This window comes from Atheta coriaria, unplaced genomic scaffold (assembly GCF_025399875.1).
Source record: "Atheta coriaria isolate IRGN ID8LTWV9N9 unplaced genomic scaffold, Caltech_Dcor_3.1 hic_scaffold_5_pilon, whole genome shotgun sequence".
NCBI lineage: Eukaryota > Metazoa > Arthropoda > Insecta > Coleoptera > Staphylinidae > Dalotia > Dalotia coriaria.
The window spans coordinates 10,194,168-10,220,384 of record NW_027045447.1 but is presented as its reverse complement, the minus strand read 5'-3'; the positions used below and the strand labels follow the sequence as shown (position 1 = coordinate 10,220,384).

The window sequence follows — 26,217 nt, the reverse complement described above, 5'->3', positions numbered from 1 at the left end:
GAGATTATTCCAAATTCCATTTTTAACTGTCCAATTAAAATATGTTGAGATAGGTTAGTAAAACTAATGGCACTTCCTTGGCGCCCGTTAGATGTCCCCAAATTCGATTTGTAACAATGTCGAATTCAATGGGCTACTTTATAGCTGTATTAAAGATTAAAACCAAGCCACCAAGAAGCTAAAAGGTGGGCCAACACACCAGGTACAGGTAGATAACTAACCGACTCGTGCAACTTGTTGTGCCTCACCTGCAACACCATATACCCTCTTACAATTTCTGCCCATGTTCGTGAAGGAGGTGGAGATGCATGCGTGTGTGCGATGCATTCTCACGGTACCTCAGTTTTTTTTCTTCCTCTCTCTCCGTGTACGAGTATGAATATTAGCCGACTGCCCGACGAGTGTGTATCGTGCATGAGTAATGATAGAAAATGATACGAGCGCATATCAAATGGGATTTAATTCCGAGAACTTTTCGACTTTCCTAGGTCATACCACGGCATAATAAAAGTAATAATAGAATATAACTTCGGTAATTAATATGATCAAAATTATTTTGTAATAGAAACAGACATGCAATCGATTTCAACATGTAAATTTAAAAAATTCATATTTTGCACACAAGTGAATAAAAATCAGTATTTGCTTAAAGTTAGGTTAAGTGAGGTTAGTGGTTATACTACTTGTTACACATAAATAAATAATTTATAAGCATATACAAGACATGAGTGTAAACATGTTTTGTGTCACGCTTTCTTAATTTTGCAACGTTTTGCAACCAATAAATGCAAATTATTGCAAAAAATGGAAAATTAAATGCCCACAACACAAACGTAACCTAAAATTTAGTTCGATATAAGTTGCAGTATTAAACATTGTGTATACTTAACCTTATTTTTATCGCTGCCATTTAATTTGCGTTATCTGTAAGTATTTGTAGAAATATGAATATGTTTATGCTAAGTGCGCATGTGTACGAGTGTGAATATCCGCACCGTTGAGATAATTATCACACATACTTCGTGGCACTCTTTTCTCTTGTGGTCTTCTCGGCAGATGAGCGAGCCCTGGCGGCGTTATCTCGCGAATTCATCTTAATTAGAATAATAAGGCCGTTGCTGAGCGAATTAAAACCGCATTTATCATGGTGGAAAAATGCGAGAATCGCTCAAATATCATTTACATTCTCTCATATTTTATTTTATTTACATACTTATAGATATTATTATTATGTATTTTAAATTAAAAAAAAGTGAATTTAAAAAATACCGTTAGGTAAAGGGGTTGTTCAATAAAAAATATATCGGTACTTAAAATAACTCCAACCCTTATACTTTAGGAAAATAATTAACTTTATAAGGGTTGTTTTTTTACTACGCTGTGTTTTTAATCACGGTGCACATCTTAATTGTGTACGCATTCAGGTGTAGTTAGTAGTTTATTCAGATTCTGAGAATATATCAATTTTGGTCTTGACTTAAGCGTCTTAAACCTTGAGTCTTCTGACTTAAGACCAGCACCAATTAAAAACGAATTTCGCCGTGGCGCTTCTGGCTCGTTTGCTCACTTACGCGGTTAGTCATCGCTCAGTCAAGTTGAGCGCTCTTCGCAAGTCTTCTTTATTAAACATAATTATGTAATGCTTACATACACATACTGAAATAAAAATTCAGAAAGACGAGGTGATAATTAGAGTAATAAAAGGCTACAAAAACAAAAAATCACTATTTATCTGTCTAGGCATTAAATATTTAATAGTTTTTATTAAATACTAGCTGTTGCCCGCGACTTCGTTCCGGCAGTGTTTAATAAAAATGTAATTCGTTTTTACTCTCTTGTTCTAGACATACTCGTAGTAAGAGTCAATTCTATCAATAAGATTAGTATTTTAATTTAAAGAAATTAATTATATAAAGTTTTGTCAATAATGCACTTCAGCGCGCCATCTCGAATTCAACTATTTAACTATAACTATGATTAAATCTCAATGTCAAATTTTATTCTATAGAAAATAGCTGTTTTGAGGATTTCCCGGCAATTATTCGAATTTTTCTCACCTTTTAAACCTTCCCTAGACCTCCACGAATAATTCAAGACCAAGATAAGATAAATCCGTTCAGTCGTTCTCGAGTTTTAGCGAGACTAACGAACAGCAATTCATTTTTATATTAAATATGAAAGAAATAAAAATTGAAATTTTTGAAAAATTAAAAAATTGAACAAAAAATTTAATAATTTAACTGCCTAGGCAGTAAAATATTATTTATTACTTTCTTTGGTGAATACGTAATCCATGTTATTTTTTATAAATATAAAAATATTTATTGATTAAAATTACGTGAGTTTTGGGCGAAAACGTTGTAATTTTTAATCAATAAATATTTTTATATTTATAAAAAAGTAAAATATTACTTTAAGAGATTTTAAACGTAATATTTTGATGATGTTAAAAAAGTGCGCGTAATAATAATAACACACCAGAAATGAATAAAGTGTCACGTCCGTTTTGGTCATCACGATGTCGTTCTTTTTTCATTTTAGTAATCGTCGTTCGTCCATCCGGCGATTTGTTCGGTCATAACGCACGCGAACACGAAAATCCGTTTTAATTACCGCCAGGTGCGTTTCCTCTTTACTTTATTTGAGAGTCTACACACTCATAATATAAATATTGGAAATTTTCTAGAATGTTATCTGTGAGTGATATTAATCAATTAAATTCGACCCGTTCGGCATCCAATAAAATGATAATAATTATCTCTTGGTTTGTTGTTGCCTTTGCCTAATTAACCCGAGTTCGAGTAGAGTATGGTTTACGTACTTGCGCATCGTCACGTTTCGTTGGCTTGCGAGTTAAGCTCTCGAGTTCTTCGGTGTTCTTCGGCGCCTGGCTTGTTTATACGCTGCCCGTCGCGATATTATTCGTGATATTATTTATGTGACTTCCACTTGTAAATTTCTGCGGTTCTTTGTGCTGCTAATATGCCGACTATTATTTCCCTGACGAAAATTTCCAAATCAATTTCAAGATTTCGGACATTTTTAAGTCTTAATTTAATTAGGAAAAAAAGCAGGCGTTCCCAGTTACCAAACAGTAAATTTAATTTAAACTAAGGTCGCAACAGTACGGAATGAAATGTTATTAAAATCATTATTTCCATAATCAAGTAACGAAGCACGAAGGGACGCGACTTAAGTAGGCATCCGCGCAGGCAAATAGACGTGCATTAGTGTATAAAGAGTCACCAATGAGAGTCGAAGAGCGAAGCCAATAGACAGTTGCGCGTGCGCGCGCGATGCGTACGCTGCAATTACATCCTTCGCTTCGTTTGTTTATTAATTAATTTAAACATATTTATTTCGTAATTGAATGACACGCTTCGGTTGACAGCAACAACCAGTATCAAATGTCTTCTACAACTTACCTAACTGTCATTATATAGAATATCTACTGCGCATGCGCGTAAAAATCAAAAAATTTAACTTAAATTCGGTCCTGAGTGGTATAAATCGAAAAACACTTCATAATTAACGCTTGCTCGAAATTTATTTATACGTTTAAACCAACACTAATAAAGTGCTTCTGATGTTAATTAACTCCAGTAAATTCGATGTAAATTAACATCGTTTATTAACATTTACTATATTAGAAAAATAATAATAGCATGTTGCCAGCAGACACACTCACTCACTCCACTTCTAACAGGACTAAAACTTAATACACTAACGAATTCACTCGTTTCGTGTTATTTTGTTCGTTGAGGTAAAATTAAAAGAATAAAAATCGTTATTCAAGTATGTGTGTGTCTGTGGTATCATTGACATTAAGAAATCGAGCCCCACGATGAGAAAAATGCATTATTAATGTCTTTATGTCTCTATTACCAGCTAACCAACGCTCACAACGGGGCAACGCTAAAGTTAAACATTCGAAAGATGCGCGCTCGAGATTCGCGAAAGAATTTCTAGAAATTATCACTTAATTTAACCTTTTAATTCGCTTACAATGAGCGTACAATGCATACTCAGATAGAGGCAGTGAATTGGAAACGAATTGTGTTCGAACCAATTAAAATCATTTCAGTTCAAACCGAGCGGAATAAGATATGATGATTTAGATTCATATTAATAAGGTGAATCATGGGATTACATGTGATTACATGACGGATCTAAATATTTTTACATTTTGAATTCACGTTTTTTTCTCGTGCGCAGCAAGATTATTTTGTGAGGAGTTTTTAATTAAAGATGGAATGAGAAATTGAAGAATTTAGAAATGATTTATTATTGAATTTAGAGAAAAAAGTAAATTTTAAATTATTTATTAATGAATTTATTAGTTTTACTAAGAAAAAAACATGAAAAAATTGCAAAGTAAATAGAAAAAAACTTTTTTTATTATTTTTCTGCACAAAACTTAAATTTTAAAATTAATTTTGCAACAAAATCAATTTTTTTACTTTTAGGCTACTTTTTAAGGCAAATAAACCTGTAAAAAGGCGTAAAAGTTGATTTTTAAATCAAAATTATTTGTTTTTAAGTTTTAATCTTCAATATTTTACATCACAGCAATTTTTATAACGACAACTCTTCAACAACCAGTTTCAAATTGAATTAGTTTAATTCCCTGGTGTTGTGGGCTGATATTTTATAATGCCACTATCATTTTAATATCATTTCGTGGATCTTTCGAGAGGAAGCACACAATAATAATAATTTGATTAAAATAACCTATGACAAATTCCGCGCAGGGACGCATAACAAGTGTGACGGTTTTTTCCCTCACGGCCTTCGTCTTCTCTCGATGCCCGCGTCTTCCATTCTTCATCCTCCTCGATTCAATTTTGATTCACGCGCACACGTGTATCTTCAGGTGTCTCAGGTACATTCTCAGGTATAGAGCGTCTTGTTTCTGATGCGTATACATATTAACGTCTCTTGCTAGCTTTTTTGTCTTGATCATTTTTTCGGTTCTTCTCTTTACATATACGAATGCTTAATGCATAAATACATTCATGTATAATGCGATTCAGAATATGTTTCGTTCATTCTGGCTTAATATTTTTTAAATTGTCCACGTTTTTTACGCGCTGCGTCCACGACGAGAAGATAATTTGAATTTTCTGTCATTTTTCAATGTTTTTTTTCTGCGTTGAACTTTTTCCAGCAGTGGAAGAGGATTAAATATTTCGTGCTCGTGCTTGTGTTCGCATAATGCCAACATGTGTGTTGTATGTGAGTGTGTGTTTATTTTAATGATTTCTAAGTAAAAAAAATGCACAACCGCGTTGCGGCCATGCCCATCGCATTATTTCGCGTTCGGAAACGAAAGCAATTGGCTCTCGCAACTCGTCCGCGTTCTCTATTCTTCGCTTAATTCACGGAATGATACTTTGCATTGTGTGTACCGTGCTGACCAATAAATGTTCGTGCAAATCGTGCGCGGAGAAGACCCGCGAAACAGACGGACAATGCCGCACAATGCCGGGCGACTACTTGAAGGTTTTCACAATTCTACAATTCCACAATTGCATGGCAAAATGGTTGCGATAATTATTGTGTTTTGCTGTAGGGGAGACCGAAACCGACAGACGAATGACGATATCGAACCTCAAATTAACTTATTCCTTTCTTTTTCAACAAAAAACTACGTTTACATGTTTTTTATTTAACATATAATTAAAAATAATCATAGCTTAGGTAAAAACAACTAAACTAATATTTAAATTGCGATTTTCTACAAAATTCTATGAAATAATACGTTTTTATTTCAAAAAATAAATTTAAATCAATAAATCAATCATAGAAGATAATTTTTCATTACTTCTGTTAGTAAAAAACGATTAAACTCATTTAAATGATGTTTGTGCTCGTGCCTGCGTATTTGTTTAACATTGGTGAACATCGGCTTGATTTTTATTGCCTTTTATTACCTCTTATACCTTTTCAACCTTTCATCGGCTTTATTAATTCAAATCGGTAGGCCGCATCCGAATGTTGATGTGAATGTGAATAGTAAGTGCTCTCGGTGTGCTCCTCTTCGTCTTCATCTTTCATCCTCTCTACCTGCGGCATCCTTGTCCAGCGCGGCTTTGTGGTCGGACCGCGCGCGCCGACTTTATAATGATTAGCCGCCCCCAACCGCGATCGCCGCGCGCCGACATCGTGTAATAAAATCGTCCGCGCGCATATAAATATTGGTGCGCCGATTACGGCCCTACACGTGTTTTAGCGCGCTCGCATTCACCGTGGGATCAAAATTCAAAAACAAAATAAAATATTGGAGAAAAAAAATCGGTTACAAACAGTTACACACAATATACAAATGATAATTAATTATTTGATGATTAATCAATGATATTTTAAACTTTAGTTTATTTTTTATTAAGAAATTGATTGGATTTTAATGTTTTTAAGCCAAAAATAAGAAAAAATATTTAAAATTTTAATTAAAATCAATAAATCAGTTTATTCTGCAATCATACATCATGTCGATGAACACTGCTAATAAATCATGACGTCACGAATCTGCATGCACTGAGAACTAAGAAATTTTGCCGCTCGCATTACTAGACTAAAACTTGTTCCTAAGACTCTTTTTAGTAGCTCAGATATCGTGCCACCCGACCATTAAACACAACGAATATATTTATCAAAACGTCTTAGATTTTCTCTATTTTTCGTTTGTCGATGAACTCAACGCTTTTTATCTTCTTCGAGTTCAAGTCGATGAAGATTACACAGTATAAGTTAAGTTGTTTAAGTAAATTCCATCATAGCTGTCAGATATTTATGAAAAATTGAGGTTTTATTAGTTTTCGTTGAAATCACATTGTAATTACCATTAATGATTGTGTTTAATTGTTTTGTGTGAGTCAACAAACGAATTAAGGCTCAGTTAAAGTGTACATCCGGTTATTTATAAAAAATATAGAATAAAATAAAATCTAATAAAAGAAAACAGGTAGCTGAGTCTTTTAGGTTTTTTTTCTTGAATTTTTTTTATGATTGACAGGCATTAAATTATGTTTTAATTAATAATTTTCTATGAAATCAAATCTTTTGACCTAAATTTTTAATTTTTCAATTGGATTTACTTTATTATACAATAGAATTAAGAATTGGGGGTGAGATTCAATTAAATTTAGGCGTAGGCGTCGCTTTAGGGTTGTCCGGGTTATGCACCCTCTGTCGTAACAAGACAATTCAATTAGAGCTTTATTTCTTTCACGACTTACCCGCCGCCGTCGCCGCGACTTCTACTTTCTAATAGTGTTTTCTAATACTCATCGACGACGGCGAAGTTTATTTGGGCGTGCAAAACCCCAATTCTTGCGAAACTATAAACTACCCTTTAACGAACTCGTGGGGTAAATTATTACGGAGGATGGAAGCAATCTAAGTAATACGAAAATCTTGAAATTTGGTCGTTTTCGGGGGTTTTATGGGGTGCAATTGCCTAAAATTAATGAAAAGTGAAGAAAATTAAACGCATTTGGGTTTAATTGCCTCGCAATTTCAGTAAATGGCCTGAAACTCGATAAATTCGGGTGTTATGTTTATTTATTAATGAATTATCAACTTAAATTGCATTAAATTCAGTAATATTTCAAATAAAATAGTTAAAAATTTATTTTTCGCTGTTTTTCAAGTAAATTTATCGAAATTTTTGTTGAAAATTTAATTTTATTGCGAAATTTATTTATTCTGCTTAATTTTTGTTGGTTTTTCTGATTGTAATCGTCATATAAGACTAGATGACGAAAGAAACAGTCTAAAATTTCAAGTTTTGCAAAAGTTATTAAATAAAATAATTTCAACATTAAAAAAATGAAGTAATCTCTAGAATTTATCAGTTTTCCAAGAGTTGTAATTATTTATATATACCTTAATCCTTTTTATGTGAAATTTAATTAAGAATTGATAAATCTTAGAATAATCTTGAATAATTATTAATTAACTTACATCACGTTGAAACAAGACAGTTGTTCTAAACCCTAACATGCTATTTCTCACGTTTTCATTTTATTTTCCTTGTATGTTAATTACAAAAAGATTTATAACCTTAATAGTTCCGTAATAATTCGAATCGAAACAAGTCTGTAACAACATTGGACGGAATCATGCGATATGATTAATCAGCCGTGCGTCCGTTCGTGAAATCGTCGTGCTTTACTTTCGTACGGTCGGACGCCGGCCCGAAACACAGACGAAGACCCGCCGAAGAAACAGAAGAAGACTTTGTCGGTGCGGCGCACTTTTCTTTTAACGTATGCATGAAAGATCGTCTACGCGCGATGCGGCACGCCGGCGTGTGTGCTTTATTGTGATCGTAAACTTTTACGAGAGATGAAGCGAGACCGCCAACAATCAATTAATTAATATCAAACGCATGCGCGGCGCAAAGCGCGGAAAGGCACCGATCGACGTTGGTATCTACGGCGTTATTAATTGTCTTTATTAGAAGACAAAAATTATTCGTAATAACGTCATATATTTTAATGTAATTAATCGTTCGCTAACTGCCTGTCAATTTTGCGCGCAAGCGAAATGGGAAAAATTCAAGGGTCATTAGCGGCGGGGTTATTAATGTACTTTTCATTCGTTTAATCATTTCATTTTTAAAATATTTATTTTCATGTTTAGGAAAGCATATAATTCACTTAAACACTAATTTTTGATTTTTTTTTGTTTGAATCCTTCAAAATCACGTTTTAAAAGATAAAAACCGTTGAAAGATCTTAAATTTTAACGGTTTTAAGAGTATAAAAATTGCAGTATTGCTGTAGTACCCCTAGAGACTAATCAATAAACGTTACAAACGGTTTTTCCTTTATTTAAAGATTTTTAGTACTTTCTAGAAGAAACCGTTAAAAAACCGCCATCAAAAATAACGAATTTTGGGGGTATCATCTTAAAATGACATTTTATTCTCAGCTTTTTATCCAAATAAAATTTTATCACATTTTTTGAGAATTTTACTTTCCCAGAGGATTAAAAACCGTTGAAAATAAAATAGCGGTTGTCAAATTGAGTTTTAGGGTTGAAAATCTTGAAAATCTAAAATTTTTGCAGATTTATCACAGTTTTTGTTAAAACCCTAGTAAATTCCAGTATTCTGCACTTTTACCCTAATTTTTTAGACTTTTTTATGCTTGGGTATTTATTACCGTATATTTCTCACCAGTAAAACGCATCTTTTACCTTTTCACGTCAAAACAGTTTTTTGGATAAATTCGATTTTTAGGGTTTAAAACCAAAAATTTTACCAATTCATGAATAGAGGGGTGAATTATTGAGGGGTGCTTTAAAGTGCAAAAAAGTGCTTGTGAACATTGAAGTTCAAAGGACAGTTTTCAGAATTTTGCAAATTTTACCCCTCAATAAGTTTTTTTTATAGAATTTAAGAAACGTAAAAAAAGTAAAAAAGTGCAAAGTGCATTGTCTGCTACCCCTGGCTATAAAATCGCAAAGTGTACATAAAATTTTTTGAGAATTTTTAGTTTCTCACGAAAATTATGAATAAAATCCGTTTTTTTACTCCTTGAAAAAAAAACGTTATTTTCAATTTTAAAAATCAATAAAATTATCGTTTTCATCTTTTATCCTTCATTTTTTAACTGGTACCAACCTACATATTTAAATACTGATTGGTTGACAAGTATATAACCAGTTTGTACGCAGATACGCAGGTACCTAACACACACACATGTAAATGATGAGGATGTAAATTTTTTATGTAAATCAAAGTTGTCCTCAATGCCACGATCCGATTGGTGAAAATTTATGCGTAATCCAATAACGAACGGTTAAAGCGGGCACGCGTCCGACGCGCGTTGCATGCGATGATGAAAAGGGGTGCATGCTGCCAGCACCCTTTTTGCTCTCAAACAACCCTTACATATGCCGTATTTTATATTGCGCTCGTGCGGATAGTAGTAACACACGTCGCCGCATGTAAATAGTAACACAAAGCGTCGCACACAATAGGGGATGGAATAGGAATGGAAATCGTAATAGTAATGGAAATAAGGGGTGAAAAATGCAAAAGTTTAAAATGTGAAACCAATGTGAATGTTTTAGAATCAAAAGTAGCTATATAAATGTATGTTACAATGAAAAAATGGTGAAAATGTTCAAAATGGCGATTTTTTTAAGTCTAAAAGTTTGGTTATGTTGTTTCAGGCTATTTGTAGATACGATTATTTTTATTTTTAGCTATTTGTGCACAAAATAAACAATTCTTTCTTTGATTGAATAAAAAATTCGTTTTTATATGAATTGTACAAACAGTTGTAGATTTTTTTAAAGCTAATAGAGCATAGAAGCTTCTTTTAAAAATATTTTTGCCCTTTGAATTAAAAATAAAAAAATGTCTTAAGATTCGACTTAAGCAAAGAATCAACCTTTAGATGACGTTTTTTAAGATGTGTTATTTTGTTCATTCGTAACACTATCGTTATACAGCTAGTTTTTTGTTAATCTGTTATCCCTCATCGAACAATAGCGAATTTCAACCCTGAGGCATTAATGGCGGTTAGCAAGCCATTTCTAGCCGAGCCAGCTGACAGCGAGACATCCCCGTCACGGTTTAATTCCGTAGTGTAACCGAATCCAATGCCAAATATCAAAATCTGCCGCTGTTGCTGCAAAAAAAAAACCGAAACATCAAACATTTTTTATGAATTGCACAATCGTAACTCAACCTTTTCTAACCACCAGTCGTCGAAAATCTATCAAACATGTTACTCTGTTCAAAACTGGTGGCTGTAGACGCGTGCTGTTGTGTTTGATGAGCGAAATTTCGAAAAAATTTCAAATCGCCGAGGGTTAGCATGTTTGCGCACGTTTAAGGGTTGCAGACTGCAAGGGTGGTTGCTCTCTCAGGTAGACACAGGCGTGTGCGCACACAAAGGAAATAGTACCACATGTTTCGCCATCAGCAACGTATTTTTTTCATTTACTACCCTCCCAAGAGTGGTTTCGTTAGCAAACGGTATCCAGATACGAAAATGTAACATTTAAAGTGAATTTATTTGATTTGCCTATCACACTGCGCCTGAATAAAAAAAGGGTTGGTTTTTAAAGGGTGAGATTTTTTATAGGGGTGATTTACATGTCTAGGTTATATATTAGCTGCACATAAAAATTCCGCGCTTGCGATTGGTTGAAATATCGTAGGCTTGCCACCTCCCGGCGGCCCGGGGTGTATGCAGATGAGGGTGGCATTTCCGCGTCGATTCCGACACCGCATAATGCCAACGGAGGCCGGGTTGCGGCGCGCATGCCCCCCGCGAACCGATATAACCCGTCCCATATATCGATATTATGTAAAACGCGTGCGCGCGTCGCTGCCCCCGCCGCCGACGGGTTTCGAAGGCGCTGAACTCACCGCCACCACACGGCGGACGCGCTGCAGACGAATCGTACAACTCTTGTAAAATGGTAGTGGTTATTTCCTTTGATATTTTATTAGATTTTACTGTAAAATAAAATAAAATCGAAGAGATGATGAAATTGTAAATGTAAATATTAGATTTTAAGATTGTAGGTTCCGGGAGACTAGTTGTATGTTCTGGGGAGGCATGAAAGTGAAGCGACGAAACATAAAAGCGCACTTCCTGTGAAAGGGGGTTGCGGGGGTGAAGCATCTTTACTTTCTACTTGTTCTCCGGGTGTGCTTTCACTGATTTTGGGTCGTGTGGACGTAACACGTGCTCAAATAAGAAAAATAAAAGTTTTTATCTATCAGAAAGCAAAAATAAATAAAAAAAACGAAAAATATTTTATTTTGCTGAAAATGAAGAAAATTTAAACTTTTTTCGATTTTTTTTTGTTAGGGGTAGTTTTGTGATGGCGCCGTCCGCAATTTACTTAGCCCCGCAATCGAATTGGGCGAATCTTCAAAAGGAATCTACGTACGCAGGGTTCTTTATGCCGGGGGCGGTGGTAGTGGGTGCGTTTGCGATTAGAACCCTGTGGGGGCAGCGCACCCGCCACCACCGCCGGAATCATTCACCTTTGTGCTCACGCGGACGCATTTATACGTAACCCCCATTTCACTTTTATTTAACTCGCTTTTTATCTCCTCTTTAAATCACAAAACGCGCTCTCGACGCACAATAGATTTCTACCGCCACCACCAAACCGCCACCATCAATGAAACCGAGGACTGCTGGTCGTGGCTATCGACCACTTCTCGGACCAAACATTAAACGTAAAATTGATTTTCTTCACAATTTTCAATCTTCAATTTTTGCTTTTAATAGCGTTATTGAAAATCTAACCGGAAATCAATGTTATTCTTATGGGAGAAACCGTTAAGTTGAAAATACGAGTAAAAAATTCAATTTTTACCTGCGAAACGTATTATTTAATAAAAAGCTCTTCAGTATGATTATTGCTTTTTACACTCTGGTGTCATTTGTTAAGTTGAGGGACTAACAACCCTCGTGGCGCCACTTCTTTGAAACAATTACCACTTACCACATTTATGTCATTTCATCAACCAGTGGATGCTGTGTTATGATGGGAACAACGTGACCTTGCAGTGACTTAAGTAGTCGAAAAGTAGTCTAAAATTACTTACTGCCCGAGACGCTGCACGAAATCCATTTTGTTTAATCATCACACACTTTTTTTTCTTAATTTTACATCGGAATATATTTTCATAAATAAATCTATTACATGCATGATTAATTATAATTATCTGGCATGATATTAAAATTAAAATCACGATTTTAACTTTACTTAAACATCCGTGTCAATAACCTAACCTAACCAAACCTAAAAAATTATTTAAATTTAATATTGATGTTTGTAAATTTTCTTCCCCATCCCCATGGATCTTAATCCTATTACTTCTATTAGAATCGGAAAGTTTCGTGTAGATTTTTCGCATGAAATGAATGAAGGAGAAACAATGCGCCGTCGTGTGCCGGACGCTGGTCTTCCACCCCTAGCGCGGGCGTACTATTGATTAGCATCATGGTCGCCCTCCAGCATCCTCGCAAAGGATTTTCGCCAACTTTGTCACCGGAAAACTTTACTTCAAACACACGCGCTTGATTCTCTTCTCTTTTTCATCGGATGAAAGTTTTTTTTTTGCTTTGTAGACTGTATTGAGGGCTGATTAATTTGAATTTGGTGTGTTTGTTTGCAGGGAAGTTATGGCTGAGCGAACCGGACGTGAATTGGCGCCAGGACATGCAACTGCCGTCGGCGGAAGAGTCAAAATTGGCGCTGCACGCACGCCTTGGACTTTCACCAAGTAAGTCAATAGATAAAATAATATTAGTTGATAATTTGTAGTATTAATAATGCACATGATTGATGCGAGTCACAAAATGATTCGTAAATTGGTAAAATTAGAAAAAAATAGACAACGGCGTCGATTTATCATTTCCGCCATCCACTGTCAATTTTTGAAGGCAGCGGAGATTTCCACCCCCAAAAATTGGGAATGGGGTCTGTATTGTTATGGCGTTCATTGTGGGCGATGACAGATTATTAACGCGAGTTCTATCAGCATCAGCAGCATTTACGCGAAATCAAAATATCGCTGACTCACCCCTTCACCCTGATTCTAACAAACACTGTATTCTTGTTAACGTCACTTATCACACTTTCAGCTTCATAGCTTAGGGATTTTTATATTTTTATTCTTGGCTTGGTAACCGGTCAAAATTAGACATAATAAAATATTATTTTATACAATTTATACAACATATTCAACATGTCCATAAATATTATTCAAAGAGGGTGATTTTATCATAAAAAGGGTCCTGAAGGACAACTTTCTTGTGAAGGATAGTGGAATGCAAGCAATGTCCGGTCATCGCATTTCGATTCAGTGCGATAGAGTGAAGTGAAGAGCGGGCAGTGCATTTACAAGATATAAAAAGGATGTAAATTAGGGTCGTCCCGTCGATAAACGACGTGCGTGTGTGGCGCGAGGGTCCCGTGGGAGTTTAAAGTATATGCGCGTTTAGGGAACACTTGACGCGTCCCTTTCAACTGGAGACGTTTTTCCGCACGCGCTGACGGATTATCCAGGCTGAAACGTGAGACATTTAACACCTTTCAAGTGCTACTTAAAAGTTTAAAGTATTTAAAGGGGATGAAAAACATGTTCATTACTAGCACCATCTATGTTACAATAGTTTAGGATTATATTGAGCTAAAATTTTGATTTATTACGAAATTATTAAAACGTTGCGTGCCATGTGAGTTTTATTTCATTTTTTGTTTCCTGCTGGATTAAGAGAGGGTTGTTGAGACACCCTCTGTCAATTGCAATAACGTTGCCTTCAACTGGTGCACGAAATAACTCAGTGTTCCCTTTTCGTGTGATTCGTTTCCTCTTTGGCACACGACCAAAATGGAATAATAAAAACCGAATAGCGCAGCACACAACAGGTGCCTCGGCGTTTATGCTAATCACACTAAGTGGAAAATTATATGTTTCCGAAACGGTCGATGTGGTTAAATACGCAATTTGAATAAATTTAACTACGCGTGTATGTCGAATGTTCACTGATTTTTTCACACCTTGCATTCACGTTTAAAAAACTTAATTTCCGTCTGTAAATGTATTTTAAACACTTAAAAAATTAGTTAATATTTTTATTACATCATATTTCTGTGCATATTGATACTGCGTTGTATCCAAGTCGATAAAAAGTTATTTTAATCATCTGACATTTTATCTGTAAGTTGTATTATATGGAAAGGTGTGTAATAAGTAAATTACGCGTCACTCAAAGCATATATAAATATATTGACTTAAAAATTACTCAATCCAGATTTTCCACTAAACTTCAATACTTATAAAATGGTACTTACGACTATGAATACGTCGTGAATCCAAATTTACCAAAAAATCAATTTAGTAAGTACGATGAAATCTAGATATACGAAATAAAATGATAGGTGAATTTGTGTGAGTGCGTCGTCTGTTTAGTTAAGAAATGCGTAATAAATGTTTATTTAACGCGTTGTTACTTGCACTTTTATACCAAACACGAATTACTAAATAAATACGAGATACATAAAACGGTATTAGTTATGTATGTGTCTTAAATAAATAATGAAGGCTCCGGAAGGCACTTAAGTCGAATTCCGATCGATAATATTTGTGTTATTCATAATATTTTGCGCTTATCTTGCCGCACATCCACATGTCAATAGACAACGCATAAATAAAATGCTTGAAAATTAATAGGAAAACACGAAAACATCTATTGAGAATTTATTTATTAGCCATATTATTATATAAAAAGTAAAAAAAATAATTTAATATCAAGATTTTATTTAAAAATTAATAAAAACTAAAAAAAGTTAAAAATTAAAAATAATTATTTTGAGATTTATTGAAAACAGACTGTATAATACACGCTTAAATTTAATCGAGATTATTTAGTGTATTTTACAGATAGATAAATTACCTTGAAGTGGAAGGCATTGAGTATTGAGTATTTCCATGTATAATTGGCGCCAGGATTGACTTTTTAAAACGTCTTACACTGATAATCCAAAAAATCTTTCCTAGTGAATCAATGGAAATCCAAAACTTGATAAATACACATATTTGCTAATATTCCAATTAAATAGTGATAAGCCCTATGATAAATACAACTCATACTATTTTCTACTATATGTTTACAATTATTTCGCAGAATTAATAGATAGTGTCATAAATAAATTTAAAAGTTAAAAATTTTATGACTGATTGTTGATCATCCCACAATGCGTTAACATAACTTGTAAATTAAATTGATTCATCCACGTGTATCAATTAAACCTTTATAAATATGTAGAGATAAGAATATTGTTAATAATAACACCACGAAAGCGTTATTTTTATGTTTTATGATGATAATTGATATTAATTTTCAAAGTTGCATAGTTTAGATGCCTGCGATGAAAAATGAGGAAAATTTTCGCTGGGATTTTTTCTTGTTCGTTTCGCTATTAATAAATAACCGTCCATTTTCGCCAATTTTTCCTGTCCCCGGCAATTTTCGTAATTTAATACGACGTCCCGATTATATAGGGGCTGTAAATAATGTCGGGGGCTGCTTTGGCGCGCTCAAAGTTTGCTAATGAAATTAATTAATGTTTTCACAAAGTTTCATTTCGGAGGCGGGAGGCGGCGGCGGCGGCCTTTTATGTGAAAGGTTTAATGTCTTTTTGATAAATTGACAGTTATTAAGTTATTAATACTGATATGGTTTTAGCACGCGATCAAATTGAAATTGAACACTACGAAACAATACGAGGCGTTATCACATTGTTTTCAAGAAATTCATCTTGAGTGTTTACAGTTGGAAATTTAAATTACAATTTATTATTAAACAGATTAACGTGTGTTTTGCTATTTTTGTTTTGAAATAATTGTAGAAATAAACAGTTTTTTCTTCAAAAATGAAAAAAAGTAAATTTTGCGACTTTTTATTAAAATTTTAATTAAGAAGCAAAAAGTAGATTTAAGAAAGTTTTGATTAAATTTTTTTGCAGACGAAATCCAAGGCCAATTTTCGATTTTTTTAAATTTTCAATTCTTTGTTGGAATTTGGTATCAACATCCAACACACACATTTGGTATTTCGTCCACTTTGTCGTCGCCGGCGAGAGCTGCATAAGAAAGTATTATACAAACAATGCATTCCGAAATGTCGGTAGTAATCGAATGCCCATTCGAGCATTGCTGCCGTGTGTTTTTTCAGCGCTGCGTCTTGAAGTCCGAGGGGTTGGACGCCCTTAGCATTTAAAGTGATTTTAAATCAAATCATTTACATTTTCAAAAGCCGAGGCCGAAATAATAAAGAGAGGAAAAAAACGCGCTCGCGTGACGCAAAAAGCTTTTCCAAACGCAAAAGAAGCGCAAATGTAAATGTATGAAAGCGGTGGTACCTTTCATCTGGATATTGTCGGTTACTCGGACTCGCAGGACTCGTGTTTCATTCATCAGTTTGCCGTTTATCGATTCATCAATTCATCGAATCCTTTACGTTGAAGTTTTCTACTTCAAACGCAAAGAACATTTGATATTCAACATTCAACATATTTTTAGTAACGGAATTAATTAATATTTTAAAAACTCTTTGCTTTTGTGTTGGTTGCGAGCGTAATTTTTCAATTTTGCGAGCTAAATACTTGATGTGCACATAAATTGTCGTGTCGCAAATGTCCCTGGTTAATATTGATATCCGGGTGAGTGAATTTATCGAGTGCGCCGGGGCCGGACATTTCAATATATGTTTTATCGAATGTGTGTGCGACCTGCTATGACCGTATATCAAGAGGGACTATCATGGCAAGGTGCTGCCCGCCGGTCATTTGCGCCGAAAGTCTCGCTGCGCGCTCCCCCAGCGCGCGTCGGGGGTAATATATGAGATATGCTCGTTCGGGGCGCACCGTATGGTCAGCTCAAAAATAAACTACTCCAGCGGGCGCACGCCATCAGCCTATACGGGTTATAGGGAAATGAAACGGCGCGATGGTGCCGCAAGCCGGAGAGATGAGGGTGTTAAGGGTGGCTAAACTTTAAGTCACCGGACGCAACGTGCGGGATGTAAAACATAGACATTTACTGATATAAAAGCCAATTGGACGTTTTTCGGAAAAATATGTATTGAGGTTTATTAGAGAAAAAAACATAAGTGAAGAACAACGGTCTAAACGTGCTAGTTTTGTTAAAATATTGCAATTTTAACAACAATTTACAGTACAATAGATATTGATAACAAATTTATACGTAAATAATTTTTTTATTTTTTTTTAATTTTTAAGTAAAAAAATCATTTTTTTTAGTTTTCGACCGTAAAATCATTCCTTTTAAAATGTTTATAATTTAAATTTAAAGAACTATGCAAATCTCACCATGGTAAAACCCAAAAAGTAGCAACTTTTTCCGTTAACACTTGAAAATATTAAATTACCAGCGCCGCTCATTAAGATGCGCTCGGCGCGCACTTTGTTCTCCGCATTGTGGCAGCGCCTTGTTGATTAATTCATTTCCGAAGCTCCGGGAGCTGATTAGCAGCGCTTCGAAGTGCTTAGCCGCTGTGCTTCACTTAATTACGGATGGTAAATTGCTCATTTATGCCGCATGCAAATGCGCTTGGGCGCATATTAATTAACGCCCGCTCGGCGCGCTCGACCGCGTCCCGACAAATTAATGCAATGTGCATTAAGTATTAAGAAATTAAAGAAATTACACAAAACTAACTACGAACAAAATTTACATTCAATCCGCCAAGCAACAAACCACTCTATTAGAAAAAAAGCAGAATTGAATTTTGATGCAGAAATTAAGCATAATTAATGAAATAATTAATTAGCGAATTATTTTTGCATTTGATTTCGCACAAAAGGATTTACATATTGCAAGCGTAAAATATTATGCAGTTTATATTCATTTTAGACTAATTTAGATTACTAATAGAACTATTCCAAAGTTTTATCAGGTTTAAGCCCCATTTAATCCGAGTTATGAGGTGTAAATCATTTTTTCAGATTATAAATAGAGAAAAACATTTTTTTAATTACATTCTTCATCATTATATATGTTTTATCTTAATGCTGGTTGGATTTAAATAAAGCGCGCATTGCGACTCGAGAAGAAATGAAGGAAAATCGTAAAAATTAATGACAAATGTATAATAATGATACAATGTGGAGTCGAGTGTGGTTTTTAATGATTACTTAACACGTAACCAGACACGAACACTACTTTTATATTAATGAAGACTTTTTGGAATCCCGGCGCAAAGCATACACTCGTTTGTTATTAAAATCTACGAAATTTTAATTCGTCCGTTGAATCGATACACGCCGATCGATTTTTTTCATACAAAAGAATTAAATATATAAGGGTAGCTTTTTTACCTGGTGATACCTGTGATACATAACGTAAAAAATACAAAAAATTGTAGAGGGGGATGGGTGGGTATCCTCTGGCTTTTCGGCGTGTTGATGAGTTAGTCGAATGTGGCCATCCACTACGAAAGCAACCGAAGAGAAAAAAACACGTGAAGTAGATCTCTTTTACTGAAAGCGTTGCGCTTGTGTTCGAGAAGTGAAGTCGGCGAAAAGAAACGAGAAAGAAGTGAATGTGTTATGGACGAGTGGTGGATGGGGTGAATACATTAAGGAGTATATCAAATGTTGACCACTGACCACCCCACCGGTACGATTCGATCAGTCCGCGTTCGGCACACGAGCACTCAACATCGACAACTCGTGATCGAGTAAAAATAAAAATTTTTCGAAAAAAAATTTTTTCACAAAAATATTAAAACCATGTCAATGAATTACCTGTGTGTATTCATCCCGGTGATAATCGCAAGTGCAGTGATCTACGTCATCATCAAACAGTGTCTTATTTTTTTGATCTAAACAAAAGAGCGAAAAAATTATTTATTAGTTTGACCTAAATATTTTATCATTCATACTTTGAATTATAGAATCAATATTAATTTAACGCCGACGGGTTTTAAAAAGGCGTCTATCTTATCACTTGCAACCTGCGAGTAATCTCTTTACCATACGTATATGTATATATGTCTATATTACGAGCGAGGAGTACCTAATGTAAACAATCGTTTACATCTAGTTGAATTGGTGAGACGTAGTGAGCTGATCGAGACGACGATCGATTGATTAATAAACACACGTTTACACCGGCTGAGAGTGTGTTAGTGTGAGTGTGAGTTTGATACACCTGAGGCGCGAACTTCATGATGATCACGTCTTTACTCAACAACGACGCGCAGCGCTCGCCGCTGCTCTTCTACGAGAACGCCTTCGCCGCCCAGGCGGTGCACCACCACCAGCATCCTAATAATAATAATGTCAACGGCATGGCGGACGAGTTTACCTATCAAGACAAGTGCAACTTTCTTTTTAACACCGGCATGTTACAGTACAGTAAGTGAAGCATTTCATTTCAAAATTCAACTTACCGGAGTTTATTTTTGGTTATAAACAGTTTTTAATTGCGGAATTGGAAGAAAATTAATCTAGATATCAACATTTAGGGAATATTGAGGTTTATTTAAGTCGTAGAGGTGTGTTTTATTATTTTAAAGAAGAAATTCAAGTAGAAATAAAGAAATTTTTAACGTTTTTATAAAGATTTGTGATTTTAGATTTTTTTTCGCAAATTTTTTAATTTTTTTCTCAAATGGTTAATGAATTTGGTATCAAATAACACAAAAAAATATAGAATTAAATTCTGCACAACGGAGTATCATAGTAGAATTTTAAATTATAATTATCAATGATTAAAAAATTGATTTAAAAAATTATTTGCATTGATTTAATATTAATTTGGAGTGCGTAACAAAATAAAAAAAAAATTTAGAAGTAAATACTCTAAAAAACAGTTTTTTACCAACTTTAACACATTTTCTCTTGTATTTTAATTTTTTTATATAATTTCCAACTATAATGGAATAATTAGAGTAATAAGTCATAATTAACATTTAATTAGTCGGGCTACACTTTAAGAAATAAATTCATTTCAGACTTCAGACTTTGCGCTTGTTCTTGTTGTGTTATCAAACGTGTTCATCATCATTAGGACGGTCATTAAGAGATTTCAAAATGATTTATTTCATTAACATACTAACATTGTTACGTTTTAGCATTTTTAACAATCGAAAAAAAAAATTCAATGCGCACGAAATCACATTTTAATTCAAATTTCAAATAAATCTAAATTTAAATTGAAGTAATTTCTAATGAAATCAATTTATTAATAACTGCACGTGTCTATTTTTATATTTAACATTTGAATTGTGTTTATTGATAAGCAGTGGCACTGTTTGATTAGGTAATTAATCAAAAGTGAAAATTTAAGTGGCCCGTTGTCTGCAACATATTAGCTACAGTTATTAATAATATAATATATTTAATGCGACTTAATTTAAGTCGACTCGTTCACACTTTGGAGTGTTGTTTGCTCCGTCGTTTTATTGACTCTTTAATATTTTATCAGTTTTACATAAATTTGAAAGTATCTACACGTAATTGCAGAGCAAACACTGATAAATATTCGTTTATTTTTTATTGATTCAGGTATTACCCAAATTTCGATATCTTAATATTTAAACATGTTTTTTCGGCAAGATTGCCGATTTATGACGCGAGTAAATTTACCCAAAATGTTTAAAATAATATTTATTAGGTAATAAACTTTCCAGACGATGAATCGAAATTCATTTGAAATTAAAAACTCAAGATAAAATGTAATAAAATGTATTGAAATGTAATTCATTTATGAGTTACTAATCGGATATATCACCTCATCATGATAAACAATAAGTTACTGCAAAGGGTATCCTTGATCGCCGAGATTGATATCAGCTTGGAAGATGAGTTAATTCACATATTATTGCATAAACAATTGACTTTGCGAATTAATCTAGACGCCATTGGAAATTATTGAAATACGTATTCAATTTTAATCAATATTTCATCATAAAATGAGTTTATCTTTGAAAAAATCAAACTTTGACATTCATATTTCTAGAATCATGCTGATTAGTAACAATAATTTAAGTGATGGGTTTTTTCGTGGTGATTTTATGGTTATTGATCATATAAGTAAATTAAAAATAGAATTACTTCAATTTTACTATTTAGACAATTTAACTTGCTTATTTTATAGAGAATTGTCTGCAGATTAAGACGCTGAGATTCGTTCCTTTCTATCTCTTTTAGTTTACGAGATATTCGCAATTGAAATAAATCGTTAAAAACTGAAGAATTTCAATTTTAGCATTTTCAGTCGCGTTTTTCGACTTTTTGTCCCATCAAATTAAATTATTTTAAATTACCATCTTATAGAGAATTTTCCGTAGATTAAGAAGCTTTGATCCGTTCTTGAATATCTCTTTTAGTTTATGAGATATTCGCAATCGAAGAAAATCGAAAAAAAATTTAAAAAATTAAAATTTCAACTTTTTAGCACTTTCAAACACGATTTATGACTCTTAGCACCCTGAATTTGAATTATTTTCTTGTTTTATCTTATAAAGATTTTTTCAAACTTCAATAATCTTCAATTCCTTGGTTTCTAGCGCTTTTAATTTCAAAGATATTCATTACCAAAAAACATCAAAAGATGAATTTTTCAAATTTACATTTGTTTGATAAAAGTCAAAATAACCAATTTTAAAGTCCTAAAACCACACAAATTTTATTCTTTGTATTGACGTATGTTATATTACATACTAATTTTTTGTGTTTAAATGAAATGATTCATAAGCATGTCGACATGTTTTGCGGTCTGTCGGAAGGTTAGTGCGGTAGGCTTGTGATGGAAAATGCACGAAGGACTTGATGAAGATTTTAAACATTCATAAAGCCAAGACATATTCATATTCAGATGCGGGGTAACTCGCCCCCAAACCGCACGCGATTCAATGAAATATGAATGCGACCAATGCTCAATGCTCATGCAAATGTCAAAACTCCAATGTGCATACCGCAATACCCCACCAACTAATAAATACAAATTAGATTACACGAAAACAAACACACACAAAAAAATCACCTCCAAAATATTTATTTCCATAGTTTTTTGCTTTTATTATTATCTTTTGCTGCGTGTCTGTGCTTGGTGATTATTTTTTATTACCCACACCGGCGTAAATGGCTTTTCGATCCAGGTGCATTATTGATAATGTCGTTTTCGTCCACCACATACATACACACACTCAATACTCAATACTCTTCTTAGGTTTTCCCAATTTCCATTCGGCCGCTCGCCTTTTCATTTCCTCTTAACATATTCGCCCTTCGTGCGCGGCGGCGGACGTCGCGGATAGTTTACGTCCACGGCGAGCGCGCTTGGGGTGTGCGAATGCATCCCGTGAGACGCGGCTTGACCCCCTATTATTTTTCATTCGACATTATCCACCCTGTTTCCACTGAACAACGTAGCGTATTCCTTACTCGAGTAAGGACAACTGAAAAACATTCAGAAACATTCTTTACATGAAAGCAAAAAAAGAAAAAAGAAGAAAAGAGTATAAACACACGATTGAAATTACATTAATTATTTTTTCATTTTTTATTAAAAAAATTATTTTTGTTGCAGATGATCAAAGATCATTGTCAATGAACCGAATGGACAAGACGCCGTCAACGCCACCATCACAAGACGGTGAGTAAAGTTTTCGAGTAAAAATTGAACAGTTTTGATTCCGACTGTCAGTTGTTGAGTCAACTATCAACTAACGAACGAATATAGACATAAAACTTGCTCCCGGACGCATAATTGGACGCGTAATTTGCGCTAATTTACCTCTCAAAAGTCTCGCAAGTTCTTAGTTTTAGTCTGCCGCAGATTGGGTGCGAGTCGTTATGAAATTATTAAACGTGACTCTTTTTCCGCGCGCCGTCCGTCCGGTCGTAAAAACAGGCATAATACGGGAATAAAGTGGCGATCGGCGGCGCGACGCGGCGTCTTGCGTCGAAATTAGAGGCCTTCTTCGGTCGGCATTAAGCACTTTCGGCGGGTGGTGCGACTGGCGACGGCGTAATCGTCGCGCGGAGGCGAAGAACAAACATCGGCGAGCAAAAACTAAACCGACAATCAGCTACCGGTCTCATTATATTCACTTTTTACAAACACACCTAAAAAAATTAAATTAAATCAATTTTAGAGGGTGAAATTGTTTGCCCCTTTCAACCGTTGGGTGTTAATCCGTAAAATATACCATAATCGATTATGACTCGTCGTCACCCACACCCTTTCTTCATACGGACGATTATAAAAACGCAATTAACACGCATCACCCTAAATCAACCCCCAAAACGCTTACACGTGGCATAAAATCTCAAAGGGTAACAAAAATGAAAGTAAATAAATCTGAAAATTATATATATCAAGCATTTAATGTAACATAACCTCAATTTTAAGCTAGCTATAAAATTAAATCGATTTTTTTGACCGAAAATAAACTACTCCTCCACCCTTAAAATGCACGCCGGTGTGAAATTTCTTATACTTTGGCGATATCGAATGCCTATCGACGCGCACATTACCGGCTTATCGGCGACTATGCAGGACGTAACGACGCGTCCAATTGGAAAATCAACGCTTCACAACTTTTCCATATTCTCCTACATAATGTACCAGAATAATGAGCGCACTCGATGACCACAAAAAAAATATCGCGTGGAAAAAGTTTTACGAGCAAATCGCAGCGATTGAATGCTTGCGGATTTTCTTCACGTGCATGCAAATCGCGCGAAAACCCTCGAAATGTTTTTCGGCTGGAAATTCCTCATGCAGAACTATTTAAATGCCGTTACTGCCCAAAAGCTCTCGGCCTGATCTGAATATCGACGCACGACTTAAACCAACTGCTTGATATTCAATCCGAGTATATTCACGGGGTTCGATTTTACAAATACTACCCGCACCCGCAGCAAATCTCGGCGGTCAGGGAGAATACAAATATTTGCATATCAAAAACCAAAAAAAATATTTTTAAACATTAAAAACGTTATAATTTTATTTTAAACGTATTTTTTTAAGATACAATGCATGCAATGATTGATTGTTGAAAATGTCGAGGTGGCTGAGATTTTAAACCCCTTGGGAAAGGGGTTGTAACCCCTCAAGCGAAACTGAAACCCTGCCGAGATTCATTTCCGACCAATCAAATGTTAATATAAACTAAAATGGTAACTTGACAATGCAACCCTTTGCATTTCACCCCTCAAATCGAAAAGTGTGCCAGACATGTGCCACGTTTCTTATGCTTTTTATTTACGAATAGCACGCGCGTTAGTTACAATGTATATTTTTTGTAATTATTGTACCTATACCGAATACATTTGAACATATCCTACAATGTAATGTTATACATAGCTAGGTAATTAGTCTCGCAATCAATTGCGTAATTGCAGATTTGCAAATCGCAGCACGCGAACGCCACATGTTGTGACTTTCAATTCATTAATGTAATCGACCAACAATAAAAATATTCGAAAATATTTTATTAAATTTTACACGCAGCCAAAAGCTGATATAAAAATATATGCAATAAATATTTATTTATTTACTAGCTGTTGCCCGCGACTTCGTTCCGGCAGTGTTTAATAAAAATGTAATTCGTTTTTACTCTCTTGTTCTAGACATACTCGTAGTAAGAGTCAATTCTATCAATAAGATTAGCAATTTTAATTTAAAGAAATTAATTATATAAAGTTATGTCAATAATGCACTTCAGCGCGCCATCTCGAATTCAACTATTTAACTATAACTATGATTGAATCTCAATGTCAAATTTTATTCTATAGAAAAGAGCTGTTTTGAGGATTTTCCCGGCAATTATTCGAATTTTTCTCACCTTTTAAACCTTCCCTAGACCTCTACGAATAATTCAAGACCAAGATAAGATAAATCCGTTCAGCCGTTCTCGAGTTTTAGCGAGACTAACGAACAACAATTCATTTATATATATATATAGATCGATTTTCTGTGACTTGTAGATTGAATTTTGTCGAAAAAAAAATCGATTAATCGCACCCGCTTGTGATAATTATTCGCGCTCAATGAAATATGATAATCAATCGTAAAATATCAAATAATAATGCACTTTGCTTTCTATACATAATAAAAACCTTCCATCATTCACAATGTTATCGTTGTTGGCTGAAACACGAAAACGCACGCAAAATTAACCACACTTTAGGGTCAATTAAACTCCGCGAACATACATTACGACTTGTCGACACAATTAGACGATTGTAATGCGTTCGCGCTTATTTCTGCGCAAAACGTTTAACACTCAACAACGCAGCGACATTAACTCCATGTCGGATTTTTATAATCTCAACAATATCAACAATAGTAATTGATTTTTTTCATGTGTTTGTATCATGGGTATTAATTTCTATAACGATTGTTGCAGATGTTGACGCCAATGGAGATATGAGCGATAACGAGGGTAGTCTTAATAGCGACCATCACATTTCGCGACAAGAAGATGAAGACTCGATGGATTCGGATCGTGATGATGGCGCTCTTAACTTGGTAAGTACATAACCTTAACAAATAACCTAGAAATCAAACATTTTTGTTTGTTGGTGGAAAAAAGTTTTAATCATTCGTATATTGTATATTGTAAATTCGATTAAGTCGCTCCCCTCTTCTTTGACTACATGGCTCGGAATTTCCCTCAAGAATTTAAA

General features: G+C 34.5%; 1 protein-coding gene across 1 annotated transcript in view; it reads left to right on the top strand.

The window, feature by feature from the left end:
- Nucleotides 1-26,217, top strand: part of LOC135792077 (POU domain protein 2-like) — a 40,438-nt gene that overhangs the window by 10,543 nt on the left and 3,678 nt on the right. Inside the window, 3 exon segments of the mRNA XM_065302698.1 lie at nucleotides 13,163-13,270; nucleotides 23,111-23,176; nucleotides 25,938-26,059. Of these exon segments, the coding sequence (XP_065158770.1) occupies nucleotides 13,163-13,270; nucleotides 23,111-23,176; nucleotides 25,938-26,059 (296 nt within the window).